Genomic DNA, 25,692 nt, shown 5'->3' with positions numbered 1-25,692 from the left:
ACAGCCGACTCCCTATCCTGGGTGTCGAGAGGCACTTTGCGAGAGGCTATCCCTGTTTGATCTCCGTTCCCGAAAGGAATGGGATTGCAACCTGGAGGAGGGAGTCCTCTGTGGGAGAGTCCATGACTGGCGGAAATGACATTGGCCCTGGAATCGGGAGCGAGTAGCAGTGATCGTCCTGGTACTGTGAGGACGATCCTCGGGTAACTTGTGCACCTTATTCTCACTCAGGGACTTGATGAGTTGGTCCAGTTCCTCCCCGAACAGTAACTTCCCTTTGAAAGGCAAGGAGCCCAGCTGAGATTTGGAAGAGGAATCCGCTGACCAGTTGCGGAGCCAAAGCAGATGCCTGGCAGAGACTACCGAGACCATGGACCTGTCCAGTACCCAGAGTAGGTCGTAGAAGGCATCCGCCCCATAAGCTATGACTGCCTCCAGATGTTCCGCCTGTTGAGCCTCTTGCGGATATAGCTCTTGGGTACCGAGAAGCTGCTGCACCCATCTGAGGCCTGCTCTTTGCATAAGGGAGCTACAGACAGCTGCCCTGACTCCTAGAGCAGACACCTCAAAGACCCTTTTGAGGTATACCTCCAGCTTGCGATCCTGCATGTCCCGGAGCGCTGCACCCCCAGTGACTGGGATAGTTGTCCATTTCGTGACCGCCGACACTGACGCGTCCACTTTGGGGACCTTGAGAAGATCCGAGTCTTCAGGAAGTAGGTACAACTTGTCCATTGCTCTGCTGACCCGCAGAGAAGCGTCTGGAGTATTCCACTCCCGAGACAACAACTGAAGGAGCATAGGGTGAAAAGGAAACGTCTTGGCTGATGGACGGAGGCCCGCCAGGACAGGATCTCCCTTCCTTGACGTTGTGCTGGGGCCTAAGATATCTTTTGGGGCCTCAATGTCCAGTTCGTCAAGCACATGGGGAATGAGGGGATCCAGCTCATCCTTTTGAAAAAGACATAACACTCGAGGGTCATCACCCTAGACTGGCGTGGACGGGGAGGGGTTGTCCGGGGAGGTGTCTGTATCCAGATCCTGATTAGGGAGACTGGGAATGGACGGGTGAGTGTCCACCCGTACCCGGGAGGACCCTTGAGATGGAGCCTCAGACACTGGGGGTACTGGCTCCCCAGTAGGCCCCCGGGGCAGAGCGGGCCCCGGGCCTCGTGGGAGCCCTGGAGGTTGGAGGGGAGCCCCAGTGTTCCCAGGCTCATCTATCCTGAAAACCTTGGCAGGTGGTGGGGCGGAGGCAGGGTCCCATGCGAGCTAAGTATGCATTATGCATAAAGGTCTAGGAGCCCTACTTGCAATCCCTGCCTCACAGAGCTTGCAGTTTGATTGTCAATGATGTCTGACTTTCTCCACCTACCAACTGCCATGTTGGAAGCAATATCGGCTTTGTCGAATTCGGATTACTGACTGTTGCCTTTATTGTTATGCACTTCTCGGCGGGGAATGGGGGGGGGGGGGGACAGGGGAAGGGAGGTATGATATGGAGGGAGGGGGAAGGAAACTTTTCGCTTGCCATGTTTAATTTTCACCTGGTGGGGTTTGCAGAGTTCCTACCCACCAGGGTGTTGTCTTTACTTCTTTAAAACCAATAAAAAGCATTTATACAAAAAAAAAGAATAAAGTCCGCAGAGAAGGGCGGGGGCAGGGTTGGTCCCAATGGGGGGTTCTCTGAAGGGTGCCCCGAGGGAGGCTCTGGGGCTGGGAGGATCGTGGGAGTCAAAATCGGCATCACTAGTGGAAAACCGCTGTCAGCAATGGAGTCTGGCTGCTCCAGGGCAGGCAGAGGAGGAGGCAAGACCGCCGTTCCCACGTTGGACGGGAACGGGGCTGGCCTGTCTGAAGTCGTGCGCATGCGAAGAAGAACGGCCCCCCGAAGAGGCAGCTGGAACATAGGCCTTCGTGGGAGAGCCGGGCTCCCCACAGGCACAGATCCGGGCTCCCCACAGGCACAGCATCGCGTTGGGCGTGGCATCGGAGGGGAAACGGGGCCTGCAAGAACCACCCTCCGGAAATAACAGCAGCCACAAACGGAGCCTGCGCTGGCAAGGTAAGGCAGGAGGAGCACAGAGGAATGGCGCCTCTCTGAGGGAGCTGCTCCGAGGGAGACGACGTCTCAAGCAGCCGGCCGGAGGGGGAGAGGTTGGACCACCGACATGCACCCCAGCCAGTAGGGAAGAGGATTCCTGTGAAAAGAAAATAACAGAACTTACCCCAAAACAAAGATAAAAGTAGACAATGAGGGAGTACCCAAGTTCTGACTGTAAGTTTCACAGAATGGAAGGAGAAACTCCTTCACAAATCATCTAAGTTAGACATTTTTTTTTTCTAAAATGATCCATCCCAAGATAGAAAATTAGTAAGAAAACCTATGAAGAAAAAGGGAAACTGCAGTTGTGACCTTCCTCTGCTGGAGTCAGAGTAATACTGAAGGGACGCAGAGGGCGCTCTAACCTATAAGGGACCGTCCTTACAATTTTGCTCTGACTCCATCTGCTGGAAGGGGTACACAACCTACTGTCTGGACTGATCCGGGTATGTACAGGGAACTTGGTTTAATCATGCCTCCATGACCAAACACAACAAAGCAGAAAAGCCTCCCCTCCACTTCTTGGTAATCTATCACAACTGGCGTTTGTCAGGGTTCAACTCTTATCAGCAGCCCTGTTTAACTTTTTCCTTTCACCACTGTGCCATTTGCTTTCCACACTAGATCTGTCACACAGGCTATACACAGGCAATATTCAGTTCTACTTTTCACTGAAATCTTCCTGGTCTGCGACTACTCAATTTGCATCACTTTGCCTATCCTCTATTAGAAGTTGGCTCTGTTATAATAAACTATCTTTGAATCTAAAAAAAAAATTAATTTTAGGTCATTCCCCCATATATCAAATTCCATCAGTATTTTCCTTTGATAATCAGATTCTATAAATATCACAGAAGGTACCCAATTTAGGTGTTATCCTTGACCCCAAATTATCAATGCAACCACATGTAAAAATGGTACTGCAGACCTCCTTTTCCAAGCTTAGACTTCTCAGACATCTTAAACCATTGCTTGATCATACTGGCTTCAGTCGTCAATATTCACAGGACCAGACTACTGCAACTCACTATTGTATATGCAGGTCTTCCACAGAATGCACTCAGACTGCTCCAAATCATTCAGAATGTAGCTGCTCATTTACAGCCAAATTTTAAATCCCCCGCGCGCGTTAAAAACGGGGCTTACGCACGTGGCCGGCCCTTGAGCACGCTACGCGCATTTTCAAAGGGGCCCGGCCACGCGCTATCCCCTGTTATGCGCAGAACTGCCAGGCCTCTTTGAAGGGGCGAGTCCTGGGGAGTGTGTGTCCTGGGCAGGGAGGGGCGGGGCGCAGGCCGGGACAGCACCATTCATCGCTGTCCCAGAGCCTCGCACACCGGCCAGCTGCTGGCACACGCAACTTACTTCAGGTCAGGCCCTGAAGTAAGTTGAAAAACAAGGGGGAAAAAAAAAAAGCAACATTTAGGGGTTGGGGAGGAGAGGGGAAGGGAGGTTAGGGTAGGGGGCCGGGAAGTTCCTTTCCAGTCCACTTCTTAATTGGAGCGGACTGGGAGGAAACAGGGAAGGCTGGGATACGTTGCCACGCAAAATTTGCATATGTGTACACCCCTTGTGCGCGCTGCCCGCACATACGTGCGCAAGGGGAGTATGTTTGCGTGCCGGGAAGCACGCGCACATGGACACGTGCACGCTTCTTTAAAAATCTACCCCTTAATTACTCCTTTGGTTTTTAGACCAGCTGCTTGAGTGGCAAAGCTCCAAGGGCTTTCAGGAACTTAAAGTGGAATTTCAGATTCCTATTTATACACATTGGGGTGAATTTTCAAAAGATATGTACTTAAAAAAACAGCAGAAGGTTTGGGCTTCGCACATCTCTAATATGTAAGTCTTTTACTTGTGTATATTCACTTGTGCTCAGTATCTGGTGTAAATGATCATAGACATCTTAAAAGTGAAAAAAATAACTGGGTAGAGGGTCTGGATGAAATTTGAGAACTTCAGGCTGAAGAGCCAGAAGCTGCAGAAGGCTGGACGACCTGGTAGACTACTGGTAAAACTGGTTAGTTCATTGCCACGCGCATGTTATAAAATCCCCTTACTCTGGAGTGTAAAAGCCAACTTACAGGGGGAAAATGCATCTAAATAACATGAGTAAAATCTATTTACATATCCCTTTAAAATTTGAAGTAAAAACACAAGAGTATATCATTTGCACACACTTATGCAGCTAAATTCTAACTTATCCAGTTAAGTAGCTCCTTTGCCTCTACTTAGATGGACAACTTTGGATCTACCCAGATAAATAGCATTGTCTTTTAGACTTATCCAGCTATCTTACATACCCGGAGAAGTCCGAAAAGTGCTACTTAGTCTGACAAGTAGTGCTTTTCAGACTTATCCGGCTAAGTGCTGCTACTTAACCACATACATTGGAACTTCTCCGGATAAGCCTGAACGTGTGTGGCTCACAATTTTTACATATGCATGCATGTTTGTGTGCATATGTGCTTGTGTTTTATAACCTACACATCTCATTTATGTGTAGGTTATAAAATATAGCAGTACATTTGTGTGCACCCATATACATGTGTTTTGAAAGTTATCCTCATTATTTATATCTACATCTGTGCAGAAATATTAATCATAAGGTCCATATTCATAAGTATTTAGCTAGCTAACTCAGAACTTAGCTGGCCAAATAAAGATTTGAGTACTTATCCAGTTAAATTCTAGCCAGCCAAAAAGATAGCCAATTAGAATTTAGCCAGCTAAGTTGGGGGCATAACTGGGAGGAATTGAGTTAGCTAGATAAGTTAGCCAGCTAAAAGAGTCATTTATCAAATTGTGTTAGGGCCTTATCGTGGGCGTTAGCGACCTAACCTTCATGATAAAGCCATAACGCATGCAATAAATAATGCATCGCGAGATGCGTATGCAAATTTTAAAAATGTAGTCAAGTGGGAGGAGTAAATGAAAATTAGGGTTGCTCAACATTGCATGCGATAGCGTAATGCACATTATTGCACAATTTAATGCCAGAAATAACTATACCTTTTTTCCTGGCGTTATGCTCTGCATTATGCCCAAAATGGGATTTGCGATAAAAGTTGCAAATCCCATTTTGGACCGGAGAGAGAGAGCGCCTCTGGGGAGGCACACATATTAGTCAACTTTTTTTTACCACAATGTACTCTAGACCTAGTTTGATGCACTCTCTACCTAGCTGCTATCAAGCTAGGTTGAGAGCACAATGTATAAATCTCATCTTTGTGTACCTGTCATCACTCCAAATCACATCAAACCTTCAATGATGTGTACTGTGCTGCTCGTATGTCCAACTGTGCATATAAACTGCCCCCCCCCCCCCAAACCTAGGCCACCATTAAAACCTCACCCCGAATTACTAGTTGCCCCTCTTACGATAGTATAAACATTTTACTTATGTGAGAGCCTTATAGAGTCTCTCTCTCTCTCTCTCTCTGCAGCAGCAGCAGCAGCAGCCCAAAAAGTGGGAAAAGCCATGCAATGCAGTAAGTATTTATAGCAAAATGATAATCTAGGTCTAAGTCTGGTCGGTCCATACATCTGTCCTAAAGTTATCTGACTATATTCAATAATGTGGCTGCTCTATTGAATTTACTTCCAAAGTTAGCCAGATCGGTGTGTCCAGCTAACTTTGCTATCTGGAAGTGACTGAATATGGGTTTCAGAATCTTTGAAGAGGAACAAATGATGGCAGTTGTGAGGGACTTGAGGAGTTACCCAAATAAAAATCAACATTTAGGGATGTATTTTCAAAACATTATTCAAAAATATTATGCACTTAAAATTAATACACGAATAAGTAGCTTGCACTTGCACACATGTTATTTTATAAACATCAAAACTATGGGCATATTTTTGGCCTCATGTGAATATTTATGCAAACAAATATGGGTCACAGTCAAAAGATACATGTGCAAATTGCTAATTTACAAGAGTTCATGCGTGTACTTGTGGCAACTTATTTGTGTAATTTTACACCTATTAATTATCTTGCACAAGTGATATCTGATTCATCTATTGTCTACTATTGGTTAGGTGGCAGGTTTTGGTGAATTTGGAGAGTTCAGGGTGAAGAAACAGGATGGTCTCATTGACCTGGAGAAGGACTGGATGAACTGGTGAAGGTATCATAATTTTGAACACATGTTTTAAAATATATTGACTTGTGTGTGTAAATCAGGGTTTACGAGAGTAAGTTGTAATTTTTTTGTGTGTAAAATATATGTACTTGTGATTGTAAAATAAGTAAGAAAAGTATGTGTGCCGTATATTCATGTATAGATGCGGCCACATGAAATTGTTTGAAAGTTCCCCTCTTAGTGTCTCTTGACCTGTATGTTTGTATTGACTGTATGCTCTATTGAGCAGGAATGGTCTCTTATGTGTTGTTTGTACAGTGTTGCATCCATTGAGCAGCACTGTAGAAATGTTAAGTACTAGTAGTAGTACTAGGTATATATTTATATACAAGAAGAAATTGCGAGATAGGGACCTCTCAAATAATCACCCAAAGTAGGATGGAAAAACGGATCCAGATATGATGTACTTAAAAAAAAGATTTCTATCTGCTGTAAGGATAGAGAACTTCTATTTACGATTTTGCAACATACTTGCTGCATTCCTCTCTTTATGCTAAATTTAGCAACATGAATCCTGTTTTTGGAGGAGCTGTCGACAACAGGGAAGTTATGTAGTAGGAGTGTATGGAGATGCAGGGTACGGAGGCTCAGATTGCTCAAAAGATTTCGGTAGGATCAATTTCATTTTGAATATGTTTTTCTAAGGCTATGAAATAGAGGTATTATCTCAGGTGTTATACGTAAGTTAATTAATCAGCTCTTGCATGTTGCTTGTATCATGATTGCCCACAAATGGAAAATGACACCAAGACTGAAATTATGGAATAGTAACATTGTGGAAATAGCAGTTCTGGAGCGAATGAAATATGCATTAAAACAGGACTTGGACATTTATGATTACATCTGGGGCAGGTGCTGGACATGGCAAGGAGAGGTCTCAGGGGAAAATGCTTTAAAAGAGTGTAGATAAGGAGGGGTTACTTTGATATAAATATGTTAACGAAGGATCTGTGAGAACTACAAATGAATGCTAATCTTACACTTTTGTTTTTATATAATTGCTTCTGTACCATTGTAATGTTGTACTTTAAATAAAAAGTTTTCTTTAAACTTTACTTAGTATGTTTAACAAAATATATAAATATAAATATATATATATATAAAATATAATTTGCTGGTAGAAGGGTGTCACTCTATGTAAGGATGACATATTGTCAAGCAGGATAAAAGAGCTGCAAGAAACAAAATGCACTGTGAAATCTTTATGGATAGAAACTCCATGTGTGATGGGGAAGAGTATAGCTGTGGATATATGCTACCGTCCACCTGCCAGAATGAATAATCAGACAGTGAAATGCTAAGAGAAATTAGAAAGGAAAATAAAATTTGCAACACAGCAATAATAGGAGATTCCAATGTCTCATCAGGACATGCTAGGGAGGTATAGTTTCTGGATGCCTTAAATGACTGCTTTATGGAGAAGATGGCCCTGGAACTGATGACAAGGGCAGCTATTTTTTTTTATCTAGTCCACAGTGGAAGACAGAACCGGTACAAGGAATAACAGTGATGAGGCTGCTTAGCAAAATTAATCATAAATGCAATCAAATTTGACAATCGCTAGAGGGAGGACATTATGTAAAACTACTGCAGAAGCATGTAACTTTAAAAAGGGAAGGTACAATACATGTGAAAACTAATTTGAAAAAAAACCCCTAAAATGAGTAGTCACAATGGTTAAAGGTTTACATGAGGCATAGATTTAGTTTTAAAACACCATATAAGAAGCCCAGATAAAATATTCCATATATTTAAAAAGTCACAGGAGACCAAATGACTGCCAGCATGGTTAAATGATGAAGTGAAAGAGGCAGTGTTAAAGCCAAAAGGACATATTTCAGAAAATGGAAAGCAGATCCAAATTAGGAAAACAGGAAAGAGCATAAGCACTGGCAAGTTAGATATAAAACATTAACATTTTGTATATAATTATTCTCCTCTATCTCTTTCTATTTCTTACATTCCCAGTTCATTAGCCCTTGTTAATTGTAACTGCTTCTCTTCATCACGTTATTTATGTTTTTTGGTTGTATTATCCGCACCCCTGTTTTCTGTAAACCGACATGATGTGAACGAGTTCATGAATGCCGGTATAAAAAAACCTTAAATAAATAAATAAATAAATAAATAAATAAACAAGGCAAGCCAAGAGAGAATGTGAAAAAAGCTTGTAAAAACTTAATAAAATCTTTCTGAAGTACATTTGAAGAAAAAAGCCATTGACAGAGTCAATTGGACCACTAGATAAAAAGGCCATAGCAGAAAAACTAAATTAATTCTTTGCTTCGATCTGCACTGAGGAGGATGTTGGGGAGATACAGACACTATAGACTGGCGAGCTAGATCTCAATGCAAGGCAAAATGGTAGAAGCTATTATTAAACACAAACTTACCATATAGTAAAATACACCTAATGGGACAGAGCCAACATGATTTAGCAAAGAGAATTCTTGCCTTTCCAATCGATTAGATTATTTTAAAGTGTTAATAAACATATTAATAAGGGTGAGCCAGTCAATAAAGTATGGCTGGATTTTCAGAAAGCATTTGATAAGTCCCTCATGAGAAATTCCTTAGTAAATTAAAAAGTCATGGGATAGAGGATGATGTCCTATTGTAGATTGGTCGGTGATTAAAAGACAGGAAATAGACAGTGGAACTAAATGGTCAGTCTTCCCAATGTTGAAAAGTAAATAGTGGAACAGCCCAGGAATCTCTCCTGAGAGCAGTGCTGGTGAACATATTTTGCTAATTCTGAGGTACTTACCTAGGACAGCTTTCTCTTAAATGGCTGCATAGGGATTGTATATACCAGGTCCCCTGGTTCGGGCTTCTATAGGAGACATAATCTGTTACGGTGGCCATGCCAAGCAGGATGTCCGCTTCCTCCGGAATGCATTCACCTCTGGAGTTTGAATCCACCTCACACTGCGCCAAGGAGCTTCGGCAATCTGGTTCAACGTTCACTGCTTTCTGAAAAGATACTCCTTGGCATGCTTGGATAATGAACACTTTGGGTTTGCCTGCAAGTGAAGGGCAATTGCTACTACTGAAAAAAGTAGTTAGTTTTGGGATAGGTACTTCCTGCCCATCAGTACCGAATATGACGCCTTTATCACCATGTGAGAGGATGCAGCACACAAAACAGTCGCTGGCCTGATGGTTCCTGGTACTGTACTTGTTCAGTGTCTTCAAAATTCCCTGTGCAGTCAGGTCTTGGTGCACTTCTGGCTTAAAGTGAAGCATTGTGAAGACACTGCGTAGATCCTCTGTATAAGACACATTAAACAAGGCAATCAAAACACTACCAAACTCCCAGAGACAGAGAGGCAACATCAGAAAACCTCCACCCACACAGAAGTCCTGATATGGTGTATATCTTACAGAAAACCAATAAAAAGTTTCTAATCCAAGAATTTGAGGGAAATTCCCAGAACAGCTGCAAGGAACCTAGGCCACTCCGTTAGCTCTCTTTCTTTCTTTTCATTTTTTATTTAATCTTCAAGCAGACAACTTGTAAAAGTAAAGACATAACAGAAGTACATTACAGCACTAAACTGCCCCCTTTCTTTCACTTTCAAATATTTCTGCTTTTTTTTTTGTTTTATGCAGAAACAAGGAAGACATTTGGATTCATTCAATATTAATGATAGTTAACTCATGTTTTCCAGTCTGATCAATCAGTAGGTAGAATTTAGCATGTACCAGAAAGATGTTCATTCGTATAATATGGAACAAAATGCTTACCATATCACCAGCATTAAATACACAAATGTATACACAAGCAGATTAATGAAGGTTTTACATGCCTCAAAAGCAAAGGTGCCAACTTGCCTTCGTGTCATCATGAGATATTAATTCAGTCCTTTTAAAGCCCCCTTTCCAAAGCATTCTGTAGGAAAATCAGGACTGGATTCCACTGGGATGTCAAATAGAAAAGCAGGATTGGGCTCACATCCAAGAAGACATGGAGGCAGGTTAGCAGTTCTGCAAAAGTCCCGCATCTTGGTTTCACATAGCATACATAATATTTTCTCATCTGCGTATTATTTGAACTTCATAACAGCCGCAGCACTAACAAAATGTATTATTATTTATTTAAATTACTTGATTACAGATAAATACAGAATCAAGCAGCTGCTGTGCTCTTCATCAGAATCTCATTCAAGTATCACAGTATTACAAGTAGAGCATTAGTAGAGCATGAGCAACTGCAGAACAGTCAGGGCATGCCTGCAATATGAGGCCACTTTATATTCCATGTGAAGGGCGTCGGAAAAAAATAATTACATCCGCACTCACAAAGAAAGGGCGTTGAGGAATATGACTATAAGAAGCAATGACAGTGCCAACAAACAAGTAAGATGAAATGAAATTAAACTAAACTTCCTCAGGGATCAAACTCTCCTCCTCTGGAAGCAACCCACCGTCTACGTAATTCTTCACTGAACAGTTACTGTAATCTAAATAGGTTTGGAAAGATAGGAATTGCTGGCAGGCTGTGACCTCCAGGCCCATTTCCTGTAACTGCTGTGATACGATACATCCTTCTTGATGTCTGACTTTAATATCTTGTACAGATACATCAGAAAATTGTTACTTATCTGTTGTTTTCAGCTCGGCTGTTAGAACACCATCTTGCAAACTTGCTGTGATTTGGAGTAGTCTAGAAAGTTTTGGAGTTTTTTTCTTTTTGTTGTTTTTTTTTTTATTAGGAGCTTTTTCATAACTCCCAATTGTTAAGCCTCTGAATGGACGAGGATAATTGGGTTGTATAGATCTTTTGTCAGTGGTGTCTAATGAATATTACATTAGCTTTGATTTTTTTTTTTTAGATTGAATAGTTAACAGCATAAATGCATTCCTTCTATACTTTTTCACAGAGAAAAAAATATGTCTGCGAATATTAGTGTTCAATGAACAATTTCCAAATCTTGGAGCATAGTCAGTGCATTGGTTCTTAACTATGTCACCTGACTTTTTCAGGCTGTGACATAATAAATATTTTATGACTAAGAACCTTCATTTTTAGTTTTTATTCATGTTTCCTTAGGATTTCAATGTGATAAAAAAAATTAAATGGAAAAAATGACACTACCACTGATTATTTTCCTGTATTTATAATACATTAATTTTTCCACTATTTTTTTTATCACATTGAAATTCCCTGGCAAAATAAAACTGGAAACTAAAATCCCTATTTATGAAATATGTCTGTGTGTGTTGAGTCTTATGAGTAAGCCAGTTTACCTGTTTTGATTACTATGAAAATCAGACCTACTGAGGAGGTAAGGAGAGGGAGAAGGTCCTCAGCCTTGTGTTGTAAACCGTTATGATTGTTAACAGATTGACGGTGTGCTGGCTCAATAAGAAATATACAAATTTCTCTCCTCCAGACAGATAACTTCTCCTCTTAATCAGTCCTCAGGACAAAGATTTTTTAAGTTTGAAAGTATTTATTGTACAGATAATTTTCCATTACTTACAATTATTCACATTCCAAACGCATATGCCTCTGGCAGAGATCTTTGTAGCTGGAGGTAGGCAGGAGAAGGGAGATGGAGTTTCTTGGGATTCAGGGTGAGAAGACAAAGGGTTCTGAAGCTAATTAGTCTTTAGAATTAAAGCCGTAAGAAGAAATTTAAAAAGCTAATTATATTACAGAGGCTGCAGGTACTTCTAGCTTTGAGGCAGCATGCTTGAGACTGACTAACAGTCTTGGAGAGTGATTACAGGAAACGTCCCCACAAGCTGGGGCTAGAGGGTGAGATCCTATGGTAGCGAGCCTAGGATTCATGTGACACGGGGGGGAACATGAAGGGCAGTCCCTTGAGCCAATAAGGCACTTAAGAAGACTAAAGTTAGATTGAGAGAGCATGCAGACCCTTCCCAATGAGAGAAGCAGGGGGAGGGAGTTTCCCTTAAAGGCAAAGCTCCCCTTAAAGGCAGGGCTCACAGGCTTTTATCATGGGTTACAAATAAGAACTGCACTAGACACAGTTAAACTGCAATGTATATACAGGTACCAACATGTACCCACTGCTGGGGACAGAACAGACGGTATATAAATATAATAAATAAATAAAATAAATACGATTATTATTTGAAGTATCTAGCTAGTGCTGCTAGTTTAATACTCTGCATATTGAAGGTGAGTAGCATTACATCATGAATTTCTTAGAATGAGATTTCTTTTCTATAAACTTCTGTTTGAAATTTCTTTTTCAAGGGGCATATTCAGTTCATAAATCTCTAAGAGCTCAATTCCCCCAAATTCAGCACCTAGAAAATTTTATGGCAAAAATGTATTTATTGACTTTGCCAAATTAAATCAAAATAAATTAATACCTAATATTACTAATGTGCTGAGAGGCCTTATATATCTTTCAGAGTTTTTTAGGCTGGCTCCAGCTCTGAAAAGTAGAATATATGATTCATTATGCATAGTCCTCATTATTCCTATGCATGAGGTCTTCAGCTATTGTGCTGAAGACCACATGGACATCTGGAACAGAGACAGAGAGAGCTCAGTGAGCATGCTCACATGCTGATGTCAGCACAAAAGAAGGACACAAAAACCAAGAACGCTCAGCCACACCCCATTTTAAATGCAGTTTTGGCACTATAGGAATCAATGGGCAATGAAGTTATTCTTTGTATTGTACCACAAATTTTTGTTCGACAAATTGCATGTAAAAGAACCCAATTAAAGCTGCTTTTCTACAACTGGTGTTCTCTGTGGACAGCAGGATAAATGTCACACATGTAGGTGATGTCATCTGACAGCACCAAGAACGGAATGTATGCTAGCTACAGCTAGAAAAGTCTAGGAAGCCTTTTTGCTGATGTGCAGTTGGCCCCGCACAGATGTATGCTGAGAAGCCCCCTCAATCATATATCATAGCTTACGAGAGAAAGATTTTGAACCCCAAAGAGGAGCTGAAAGGTAGATGTGACTGATTTATCAGTGACAGGTAAGCTTTCTCCATGGATAAATAGGACTAAATCAGTCCCACATGTGGGGACTCCCAAGCTAAGGGTTGTCTCAAAGTCCATTATCCATACTTTCCTTAAGACGATGAAACACATGGATGTTTGGTGGGAAAGATTTGAACAGAAAAAGTTTAGACAATTTTTAAATAAATTTCTTAGTACTGACTGGCCAAATCTACTATCATGGCATGAGTCAGAATCTAAACAGTAATGGGAGGTAAATGTATGCACTAAACTCCATGTAGCAACTTAATATATTTCATCAACAAAGGTAGAGCCAGCCAGAGTTAAGCTGCCATTGCTTTTTCACTATAGGCCTTTATAAGGCCTTCCAGAGATGGGCCTACTTTGGCACAGCAAAGAGATATACATTTGAGATCCATTTTGCAATCGTAAATACTGAGGTCATTTTCAAAAGCACCTCTGTGGGCAAAAGCAGTTTAAGCTATTTTATGTGGGCTCTAAGGGGTAGATTTTTAAAAACGGCGCGTTCGCGTACTTTTGATCGCGCTCCAGGCGCAAACAAAAGTACGCTGGATTTTAGTAGATACGCACGTAGCTTCTAAAATCCAGGATTGGCGCCCGCAAGGCTGCCGATTTTGGGCAGCCGGTGCGCGCCGAGCCGCGCAGCCTGCCTCCGTTCCCTCCGAGGCCGCTCCGAAATCGGAGCGGCCTCGGAGGGAACTTTCTTTTGCCCTCCCCTCACCTTCCCCTCCCTTCCTCTACCTAACCCACCCCCCTGGCCCTATCTAAACCGCCCCTACCTTTATCCGTGGATTTACGCCTCCCGGGAGACGTAAATCCACGCGCACCAGCGGGCTGCTGGCACGCCGAGACGCGATCCGGGGGTGGTTCCGGAGGGCGCGGCCACGCCCCGAACCGCCCCGGCCCGAAACCACGCCCCCAGGCCCGCCCCCAAAACGCCGCATCCCGCCCCCAAAACGCCGCGCCGATCGGCCCCGCCCCCGACACACCCCCAACTGAAAACCCCGGGACTTACGCGAGTCCCGGGGATCTGCGCGCGCCGGTGGCCTATCGAAAATAGGCGCGCCGGTGCGCAAGGCCCTGCTCGCGTAAATCTGGGCGGATTTATGCGAGCAGGGCTTTTAAAACCCGCCCCTTACTGAATTATCCCCTTTATGACTGCTAGCCCTGGTCTGTTAGGGTCATACAAGATAAACAGCTGGGTAGGTTTTCTGACAGTTTTAGTTTTGTCGTTATAAAAGAGTTTTATCCTTTTACAATCTAAAATATGCAAGACCGATTCAGCTCTGAGTATGAGATCTTGGGACTGGTGCTGCTGCTTACAAGTTTCAAATTTGTGTTAATTCAACCCTTTTTAGGTATGGGATAGAAAGTCAGAAGAATAGACTGATTTAATTGGAAAAAAGAGACTACTGTAGAGACCTCTACCGGATTTCTACTAAGACCATACCAATAGGGTAGGTAGAGGTAAAGCATTCCAAGTGGATTACAACTCCCTCTTGTGGGCTGCTGTGTTGGTTGCTTCTTACCACTGTTAAAAAGGGGAAACATCTAGAAAGTGTGTGGATTTTTAGTTATCTTTTCTAGGAGGCAGGATGTTCCTGCTCCTGTTTTGTTTTTTCTTATTTTTGGGACAGGTTCCTTTAGACCTTATGTATTAAGGCCTGGATATGGAAAAAGTCAAAGGGGCGTCTTTTTCTCAATTTTAAGCAATATTATTTCATTTTGGTCATGTGTGTCATTTTTGTTGAAGGAAGTTTTTGTTCACCCTTTCTTCCCTTTGTTTGGATTTTGCTTTTATTTTTACCAGCCAGCTAAATTCCTCTTGACCAAGGGAATTTAGTTACCCTCCTTGAAAGAGGATTTTTTTCAGAAGAGTCTCTCACCCAGAGAGATTCAGTGACTCTTCAAAGGTCATGCAAGAAATGGATCTTTATTCATTCTTGGGAGCAGGAGAAGGTTGGGAAGAAAGGAGAGCCCATGGCACCAAACGGATATTAACCACTAGATATCATTGGGATATTCTGTGAGGAAGTTGGATAAGAAGTAAGAAGCTTATTCTTGAAATCTGAGTCAAGGATTGAGACATGGAACTTTGAATTATGCCATCTAGACTAATCCAAGTATCATATCTACCAATCTGGGAGGAAGCTCCAAAACTGCCCCTGAAATTGGAATGGGATATGGAAACAAGAGATCAGATTAAATCATTAGTACAGAGTCAGATTTATTGGAAAATGAGAATATAATGGACGTATTCGTTTCACCATACAATTACAGTAAGGTTAGGTTGGAATCGCATTCATCGTCCAGCGTGATTACTGTGTATCTTAAAGGCCTTTAATAGATAAGAATCTGCCTTTTGTTATGGACAAAACCATAACAGATTCAGAAGGTAGATTTCTTTGTCTCTGGTGTTCATAAGAAATACATGCTGGGTAATATATATACTCTAAATATATATTCTCATTACTTTTTCTCACAATTGATAACTATAGTGAGTCAATGCTCAGGTCATACTGTGATCCTTGGAGGAGATTTCAGTTTAATGTGTAATCCAATATTGGATGCAAAACCTCCTTAGAAATTGGGGAAGTTTAACAGCCATTTTTAAATGAAAGGGCTTCAACTTATAGATATTTGGAGAGTGCTGCATCTGACAGACAATGATTTCTCATACTATTCACCGCCACATTTATTTTTTTATTGCGAGTTTTGTATACAGTCATTCGGAGGGGAACCATCATAACAGTTTACAACACGACATTAATAGCTAATACAATGTTTGTCCCTAAAATATAACTTATCTATAAAATAATAATGTTATTTAAAATACATCAACATCAACTAATGGAACATTTTAAAAAAGATAGGATCTAAACTAAAACATCATGCGTTCTAAAGATCGTATCAAAAACATCTAACGAGACTTGAACGTGAAATATAGACTAAAACATCAAATTTCCTAAAAACACAAGAAACTACTGTGATGATAAAACATAAAATCCCAGAATTCATAAGCATATTTCATATGACTGATATTCTCAGATTGATAATTTTTTTCTTTCTCCTTTATTATTATTTGCTAAGGTTCAGAGTTCTGATATTGAGTAAAAACCTGGCTATTTCATCAAGCATTTTAATAATTTTAATTTTCTTGTTTTTTATTCTATGTTTTAATTCTCTATTTTAACTGTTTAAAATGAGTTACTTTTACAAGCTTATAATTTTTGAATTTTTGATAATTATGTATTTGTAACTTTCTTGCTTTTATAGTTTTGAATTGCAAATGTTTTAATTGGCATTTGTTTTTATTGTAAACCAACTTGATATGTATATATGAAGACTGGTATAGAAAAGCAATAAATAAATAAAATAAAATAAATTATTTTACTATTTCTAATCATGCTTCTATATCAGTAGTGTAACCCCTGGGCAGGATAAATCCTTTACTTGGCATCCAGGGGTACATAGAAAGAAAAAGTAGAGACAGACCCTATCTGCAGAGTTCCAATATGTGGGAACGAACAATAGCACTTATACTCTGCTTCTTTGCAATTAAGTCCTGTTTCCGTCTTTAGTTCCCAGCATCAACAATTATACAGTCTCAGCATCTAATAAACATATAGCATAGGAATTATGGTTTCCAACTTCTTTACTGATAATATTACAGATTAGATTTTGTTTTCTTCATCAAAGTCAAATAATGAACAGCAGATAGATAGAATAAACTTGTGACTCCACTTGTTCTAGTAAAATCTCTACTTCTAGTGGAAGCTCTGAATTTACACCGAATTACTCTTTGCATCCAGTTCCTTACGTCCTCAGTTGTACAGATTAAAGTTAGTTTAATCTTACTTTACCTCCCAATTTATTTCTTTCTTTGCTCTTCCCACTGACAATGTATATGAATGTTATATTGTGCAATGTTTATTGGTCTTGTTTTTATCAATTGTTAATTTTGCTGGCTGTGTACTTCCTTCTGTGATGTTATGGATCTTGTTTCTGTCCTGTGTTTTTTCATAGAAAAATGAAAAGTTAAAAAAAAACAAACCACCAAGGCTAACTGGTTAAGAGTAGTAATCTCCATGCCTCCTGTTAAGGATAGTAACTGCCACCTCATGCAGGTTACCCCCATGCACCCTTTTCTTATTTCCAACATTTAGGGATCTGCAGTGTTTATCCCATGCCCTTTTGAATTCATTTACTGTTTTCATCCTCATCATTTCTTCCAGAAGGGCATTCCAGGCATCCACCACCCTCTCTGTGAAGAAATATTTCCTGATGTTGGTTCTGAGTCTTCCCCCCTGGAGTTTCATTTCTTGACCCCTAGTTCTACAGTTTCCTTTCCAATAGAAAAGGACCAAAGTTCACACATCATTAAAACCTTTCAGGTATCTAAAGGTCTGCATCATATCTCCCCTATACCTCCTCTCTTCCAGGGTATACATATTCAGATCCTTCAGTCCCTCCTCGTAAGTCTTCTGATACAGACCCCACACCATTTTGGTTGCCCTTCTCTGGACCTCCTCCATCCCGTCTCTATCCTTTTTTGAGATACGGGCTCCAGAACTGACCACAGTACTCCAGCTGAGGCCTCACCATGGACAAGAACAAGGGAATTATCACCTCCTTTTTCTTACTGGTTATTCCTCTCCCTATGCAGCCCAGCATTCTTCTGGCTTTAGCTACTGCCTTGTCTCATTGCTTCGCTGCCTTCAGATCGCCAGACACTATCACTCCAAAGTCCCTCTCCCAGTCTCTGCACATTAGTCTTTCTCCCCCCCATCACATAATGTAAATGTGTATTCATCTCACATGTATTGCTACATAATATCTCCATATCTGTTTATATACATATAGGCATATAAATACAAATGTGCATGTATATATAAAAATATATGGCTCTGTCACTTTCTAGCAATTCACGTACCTGCATCTATATCCGTCCCATTTCTGTTTCGTAAATTTTGCAGTTTGGGAATCTCCAGTCTTGCCTTTTCAAAATTGTGATTGTTTATGATCAGGCATATCCCCCGAGGACGGCTATTCATTTTATAAACACTGTTATTCTGGTAGAAGATAAACAACAAAGATAGCCTTGTAGAGGATGTTTAAAATGAAAAACGCTGAATGAAAGCTCTACCCCGCAGGGTGAGCAAAATTCAGAAGTATCTATTAATGCTGATGAGCCCAGGAGATGGAGCAAGGCAGGTGAGTGTCTGACGGGCCAGGAAAAAATGATAGAGATACAACTTAAGACACCTTTTAAGATAACGGCTGTATTTCAGTTCTCCATCTTAAGCTAATTTTCAGTCACAACCTATCTGTCCAGTTAAAGTCAGCCAGAGATGTAAGCCTGTAATAGCTGCACCCAGGTTTGGCCAATTAACTTCCTCTCCCTGCTCCCAGGACCACCCACTTTTTGAGCAGTTTAATTTAGCTTCCTAGCTTCACCTCTGCAGTATCTAGCCAGCTAACTGAGGATATAGACTGCTACATCTCTCTGAAAACTGGCACCCAGGTATTTCTGTTGTGCTGAATCTCTCTCCTCCTCCAGAAGCTGTAAATATGGTAGATTAATTCTAAGACAAGAGTTCATCCTTTTTTGTTAAAAGTACACACATCACATTGTAAAGTTCATATGAGGTAGAAAAAAATATGACTTCTGTGAAATGTTGGAACCCCATTCTATGATTGGGGGAAAGACTAGGCAGTTGCAATTTTGGAAAATGGCCACCATGGGCCCGGAGGCTAGAGGGTGCTTTGAGCACCCACTGCACCACCTATACATATATATATCTCAAAAAACACTCCCTAAGGACTGGAATAAAAGCACAATTTGTTACAAATTACTCTTTTATTCTGTTTATAGAAAAATATCAAAAACAAATATTCCCAATATATTAATCAGTCATAAAAACTAGGTTTAACATTCATGTCTGTTTCATCAATTCACATCTGTGCTTCATCACATCTAATAAAAACCATACCCATTCATACTCATACATACCAATTTATATTCAAAACTTCTTTCCAAATTTGCACAATTCTAAATAATTGTTTACACAAAGCAATCAATACATATTTTTTCACAAGAAACAATCAGTACTTAATATTGCAATACACGGTTTTAGAACCCAAATTCCTTAATGTTAACATTGATGTCTCCAAGCAGAAATCACTTAGTATTTATTGTATACCAGTAGTATTATATCATTCCAAAACATTCATGTGATCTTGTTGTTAAACTCATGCTCTTTTCTATTAATCCCAACCGGGCCCTCGTTCCACCTTATGGCTTCATCAGGGGAATTTGAAATAGTTGAACTATGGATTTTCTGTTTATAACACCAAGTACACGATATTCTGCCAATCTGGTAGACACACCACTGGTCTTCCTTGAAATACCAACTTCTTGCTGTTAACACTAAATTTCTTCATCTGTATGTATGCTTATAAACCGTTGTCTTAACTTCTCCCGTTGACCATCTCACAAGCTGTAACTTGTATCTCTTCCATTTAATTCAATACTGCCGTCCAGACAAAACCTTCAGCCTGCTTGATCTCATCAGTCATCAGCTTTGTCCTTCATAGATTTCATTGCTCCAAACTTCTGCTGCGTCTTTAGCCTTGGAAATCAAGTCTCGAAATGTTTATTCGGGATGCCTCCTTTTGCTCTCCTTTCAGTTTTTCAAACTTTTTAGAAAAGAGCATGAGTTCAACAACAGGATCACATGAATGTTTTGGAATGATATAATACTGGTATACAGGTAAGTAATTTCTCCAATATATGTATATATATGTGTATATATGTGTATATATATATATATATATATATATATGTGTGTGTGTGTGTAGGAGATTAAAGGCACATGACAAGGGGAATCTAGGGGTCATTGGGTGTTCTACTACCTGTGGCAGAAATATAAATAGTACAAAAGTTATTGGAGAGGAGTAGGGGTGTGCAGTGATTTTTTTGTGTGTTTTTGTTTCATGTCATTCTTTGCTCAATTTCGTTTTTAAAAATTTTTTAGGGTTTTTTTTTTTTAGTTTTTTCCTTATTTTTATGGTTAGTGTGCATTAAGTATGATCCTGTACATTGGTACCTGTGATAAGCATTGAAGCACAGCCTGCCACCTTCAGTCACCCCCCCCCCCCCAAACCAGTCTCTCTCACACCAGCCAATCCCCATGCCAGTCTCTCATTTTTTCAACCAGCCCCCACACCAGTCTCTCTTTCTCTCTGTCATAAGTCATCCCCACACCAGTCCCTTTCTCTTACCACACTATAGCCTTTTACCAGGTCCCCCAGACAGATTCTCTCACCCTCAGTCACCTGTCACCCCTCCAGTCTCTCCTTCTCACTCTGACACCCCTCATACCAGCCTCTCACTCTCTTACCAGTCAACCCCACACCAGTCACTCTCTTTCACCAGTCACCCTCCACTCCAGTCCCTATCTCTGTCTCACCAGTCACTGCCAACCAATCTCCCTCACTATCACCAGTTACCCCACCCCAACTAGCCTCTCTCTTTCACCAGTCATTCCCTAGATCAGTCTCTCACCAATTTCCCCCCATTCCAGTCTCCCCTAATCAGAGTCTCTCTCACCAGTCCCCTCCACACCAATCTCTTTCTCACCATTAACCCCACCCCTACTAGTCTCTCACACTCTTACCAGTCACCCCTCACACTAGTCTCTCACTCTCTCACCAGTCATCACCCCATCCCAATCCCTCTCTCTCACCAGTCATCCCCCCAACCAGTCTCTCTCACTCACATCACCCCTCACCAATCATCCCCTACTCTAGTCTCTCTCTCTCTCCACCAGTCACCCCCATCCAGTTTCTGTCATTCGCTTTCACCAGTCACCTCTCATACCAGTCTCTCACCATTCATCCACCCCACTCGGAGGACAAACACACACCTTAGCTAGCAAAGATAGTATGATAATCTTAATCAATCAATGACAGCAAATTGTACACCAAGAAAATGTAATATTCAGTGCTGACTGCCTGCCTGCCCATCTAGTGCCACAAGTGCACCACTGCTACACTATGTAGTGTATATAGAACTCGTACTGCACTTAAATTTATAATTTAGAAATTAGAACGGGCACTATGCAGTGTGTGGCTGTGTACAACCATCACCAAATATTAATATAAACTGGAGCATTCACTGAAGTCAGTGGGCCACGGGCCACAAGACGAAGGGCAAACAGAAGCCTACAGGTCAAATATTCAAAAGCTGTTTAGATGGATAACTCACAAGTTATCAGTCTATTCAGATATTTAGCCATATAAAAAAGGAGTGTTTTGGGGAGGGACTAGGATATCCGGCTAATTTAGCTGAATATTTTGTTAACTTTAGACCTGCTTTATCACAGTCACCCAAAAAAAAATCCAAAAGATCTGCGGCCTACTCCTGCCCCTTATCCATAAATGGCCCTGTCAGGCCCAGCACCCCTCAGTCCCAAAATAGCAACATTCCCTTCCCCCACACTCCCTGCCGCAACCTTTGCCTCATCTCAGTAAAAATGTAGGAATCGGAACCTTCCAGATTTCACCCTCCCCACATCACACAAATAGACTCACCCCTCCCCCACCCGCCCCGGATGCTCAATATCTATCCCTGCCGGAAGCAAGAGTCTTACTCACCCGCTGCCGGAGGCTCCAGCGCTGCTTCTGATAGGCAGCACTGGAAGCATTAACTGCTCAGGGATGAGTCTGTTGATTGTGTGTCGGGGATGAAGTCTGAGGGGGTTCAATTCCTACAATTTTATTGACACCAGGCAAAGGTTGTGGCGGGGGAAGGGATTGTTCCTATTTTGGGGCTGGGGGGGTGCTGAGCCTGACAGGGCCATTTATGTATAAAGGGGGGGAGGAAGGCTCAGAATCGGGCCATGGCCCTTTGAGGTTTTTTTGTTGGGGGTGGGTGACAGTGACAGAACCACTTAAATATCCAGTTAACTGGAAAGTTATTTGGCCATAAAAGGCTGAATAACTTGAAAACCTAACCGGATATAATTCAAAAAAGAATATGCAGGACAAGTTATCCAGCTAACTATAGTTGCGAGGGTCTCCTGGTGCAGAGATATCTATGGAAGGAAGCAGAGTGACAGTCCGGGTCGAGGCTGGCAGAGGTTCGGATGGACGAGGACAGTCCGGGAATCAGGACAGGCAGCAACGGTTCACCACGAGGAACCGGGCCAGAGGTCGGGGCCGGCAGAAGACAAGAAGGAACCGGGAACATGCCAAAGGTCAGGACGGGCAGCAGACAGAAGAATCAGGAAGCTGGGCCGAAGTCAGAACCGAGAAGACAATCTGAGGACTGGAAGCAGAACCACGGGAACAGGAGATCAGGAACACAGGAATGCAGGAAAGCAGCAACTAGGAACTCTGAGGAGCAGACCCGTTGCCAAGGCAAAGACAGTGCAGTGAGCTAGCCTTAAATAGCCCTAAGTGATGACATCATTTTGGGGGGCCGGGCCGAGGTTTCCCGCCACGGCCCCATTAAGAAGCGACAGATGCCACATGCACACTCCCAGAGGGTCAGACACGAGGAGGAAGCCAGCGGCATCTGAGGCCATGTGGAAGGAGCGTTGCTGCAGGGCCTGGGAGCGGCCTGCCCCACGCCACTGGGAGGAAGGCAGAAGCCAGCACCTGCCGGCAGAGGAAAGGAAGCCCGGCTGCGGCAACCCGTGGCCGGGATTCCCAACAAAAGATGTTAATGATCCATGATCATCAACAAACCTTTTCCATTGGAAACAATTTAGTAGAACTAGGGGGTCACGATTTGAAACTCCAGGGAGGAAGACTTAGAAACAATGCCAGGAAATATTTCTTCATGGAGAGGATGGTGGATGCCTGAAATGCCGTTCCGAAGGAAGTGGTGAAGACTAAATCTGTGAAGGATTTCAAAGGGGCATGGGATAAACACTGTGGATCTCTAAAGGCTAGAGGATGGGAATAAATAAAGAAGCTCAGGATTAACCTGCATGGAGCGGCAGTTACTACCTTGAGAAGCTTGCTGGGCAGACTAGATGGACCATTTTGGACTTTTTCTGCCGCCATTACTATATGTTACTATGTTAAATCAATCACCAATTAATAATACAATGATGATTAATTTTAAATCTTGAAAAAGTATTAACTACTATCTCTTTGAAAAGAACAAAAAGTTATGCTGTCCCCTCAAGTCACCCAAAGCAAAGCAACAACCCGAACCCCCTTAATATATCTTCACTCAAGAGTCAAATTAGCAAAAAAAAACAACCCAAAAAACCCACTTAAATGGCAGAATCAAAATATACTTTTACCAATTACCATGTGCTCTTTAAAAAATGAAGCAGGGTTTGGTGATTCAAAGTATGCATATTGCAAAATGCCAGGGCCCTTTTCACAAAATGAACATGAATTGGCAAATTCAAAATATGCACGTGCATTGCATGCTTATGCTGACTAGAACTTAATGCTATTATTACTTGTTTGTTTACACTTATAACCAGCCAGGTGGCATCTTCCTCCCCACACACCACCTTGTAACCTTGGCAACACAAATAAGTAACTAAAGAGACAGCCAATGTGAATGCAGAACCATAGCAATGGAAGCACTGAGAGGAGAGGATCACCTTGCTGGTGGCTGAAAGGAATCAGTAGGTTCTGCTTGGGAAATTTTTTTAAAGTATTGGGGAGAAATAAACTATTGGGGTATATTATTTAGTATGTTTGTGTTTTAAATACTCAGTAAGACAGCTAATAAAGAAAAGTTAGTGTGTGTTTTAAATTCTCAGTAAGACAGCTAATAAAGAGAAGTTAGTATGTTTGTGTTTTAAATAGTCAGTAAGGCAGCTAATAAACAGAAGTTAGGGTGTTTGTATTAAAAAGAAAAAAAAAAGGATAGCCAGAAGCTAGAAATAAGCTAGGAGCAGTGTATACCTAAGTTTAAAGGTTGAAAAATTCAGTTACTCACCTTGGAAAGGTGTTAAGGTTGTGTGATTTCATTTGATTAGGTACCAACATTTGTTAATCAGGACAGCAGTGAGTCACTCAGGACAACTAACTGTAGTGTAAATCTCCAAAGGGATTGTTTTGCACTAATTTACCTTAGAAGCACAAGAAATATTGCAAAGGAGGAACTCAGTAACCCACAATCTAGTGGGAGCACTGAAAGGAGAGGATCACCTTGCTGGTGGCTGAAAGAAATCAGTAAGTTCTGCTTGGGAAATTTTTTTAAAGTATTGGGAAGAAGTAAACTATTGGGATTTTTTGAGAGAATCTGTTCTAGGAAAATATTGACCACCTCTCATCCCTACTCCTTTGTGATATTCACCAAAAATATTGAACGGATGTTTCTGGTTTTTAGACTTGACCAAGATATTCCCACTTTTTTCCATTCAGTGACTTTCCATCCCTTCTTTGGAGAGCTAATTTGCGCTCGTATATACAGACATGAACTCTTTTATAAAATTCTTTCCAATATTCCATATGGCATAAAGCATAAAAATGAGCTATTAGGAACCCTCTAGAAATCTATTATTTTTATGCCATTTTACCTGCAATTGTTCCTCTTGACTTGCTGGAAAATCACACATGGTGGGTGAAGCAGTCTCAGGTGAAAGGATTCCTTGGATGAAAAAATCCATAACAACCCATTAATGAATAGGTGTAGTGTGCAATTAGTTCAATGCATACAAATTTATCTCATGCATATTCATTGTGGATATCCTGAAAATCTGACTGGCTGGAGGTCCTCCAAGACAGGTTTGGGAACCACTGATCTAAATCACACCATGATATGGCCCAAACATGCCCATTTTGTACACACTCACTGCTTTGCACGATCACATATGTATGCGCGTGCTTGCCTTGATCTTAAAATTGTTTATACGTGCATACGATGGATGTACGCACATAACAAGGCGTTTTTACTTGCATTACCCTTTTGGAAATTCACTCCATAATGTATATACATGTTATTTTATACTTCTAATGGTCGTGCAGTGTTCTAAAAGATTATTTCTGCAAGTAAAGCACTACTTTACCGACAGAAATAACTTTGAAAATTATCCTCTAAGAGGGCAATTTTCAAAATAATTTATGCCAGGAATGATTTTCCTGGGTAAATTGGCTGACATTGCCTTCCCTTCATCCAGCTAAAAATATGCCTAGTGTTCCTGTTTCACAATGTGCATATTTTCAGACACAATCCGATGTTCTTAGGGGTTGTGTGTTGAACAGGATCAGAAAATAACAAGCATGAATTGCATTTTAAGACAACATGCATTATTTTTCCACACAAATTCTATCTGCACAAAAAGCAGGTGCAATAGTTTGTGGGTACTTTGTACCTGTGGCTATTATCAAAAGGAACGTGTGCACGTACTTTTCATTTGAAATTTGGTGCAAATTTTGTGGGTAATAATTAACCTCAGACTTTGCACCAAATCAGACAGTTTTGAACTG

The 25,692-nt window shown here is 41.3% G+C and overlaps 1 protein-coding gene across 4 annotated transcripts in view; it reads right to left on the bottom strand.

The window, feature by feature from the left end:
- Positions 1-25,692, bottom strand: part of CASP8 (caspase 8) — a 68,698-nt gene that overhangs the window by 8,251 nt on the left and 34,755 nt on the right. For all 4 annotated transcript variants that reach the window (XM_029606245.1, XM_029606243.1, XM_029606246.1 and 1 more), the window contains exons 7-9: positions 24,783-24,853; positions 18,161-18,299; positions 9,017-9,518 (exon numbers count right to left, since the gene is read on the bottom strand). In XM_029606245.1, coding sequence (XP_029462105.1) covers positions 9,017-9,518; positions 18,161-18,299; positions 24,783-24,853 — 712 coding nt within the window. The remainder of the gene's footprint in view (positions 1-9,016; positions 9,519-18,160; positions 18,300-24,782; positions 24,854-25,692) is intronic.

This window comes from Rhinatrema bivittatum, chromosome 6 (assembly GCF_901001135.1).
Source record: "Rhinatrema bivittatum chromosome 6, aRhiBiv1.1, whole genome shotgun sequence".
Lineage (NCBI taxonomy): Eukaryota > Metazoa > Chordata > Amphibia > Gymnophiona > Rhinatrematidae > Rhinatrema > Rhinatrema bivittatum.
Note: the sequence above shows the minus strand (reverse complement) of the source record. Positions and strands in the feature narration are given on the sequence as shown.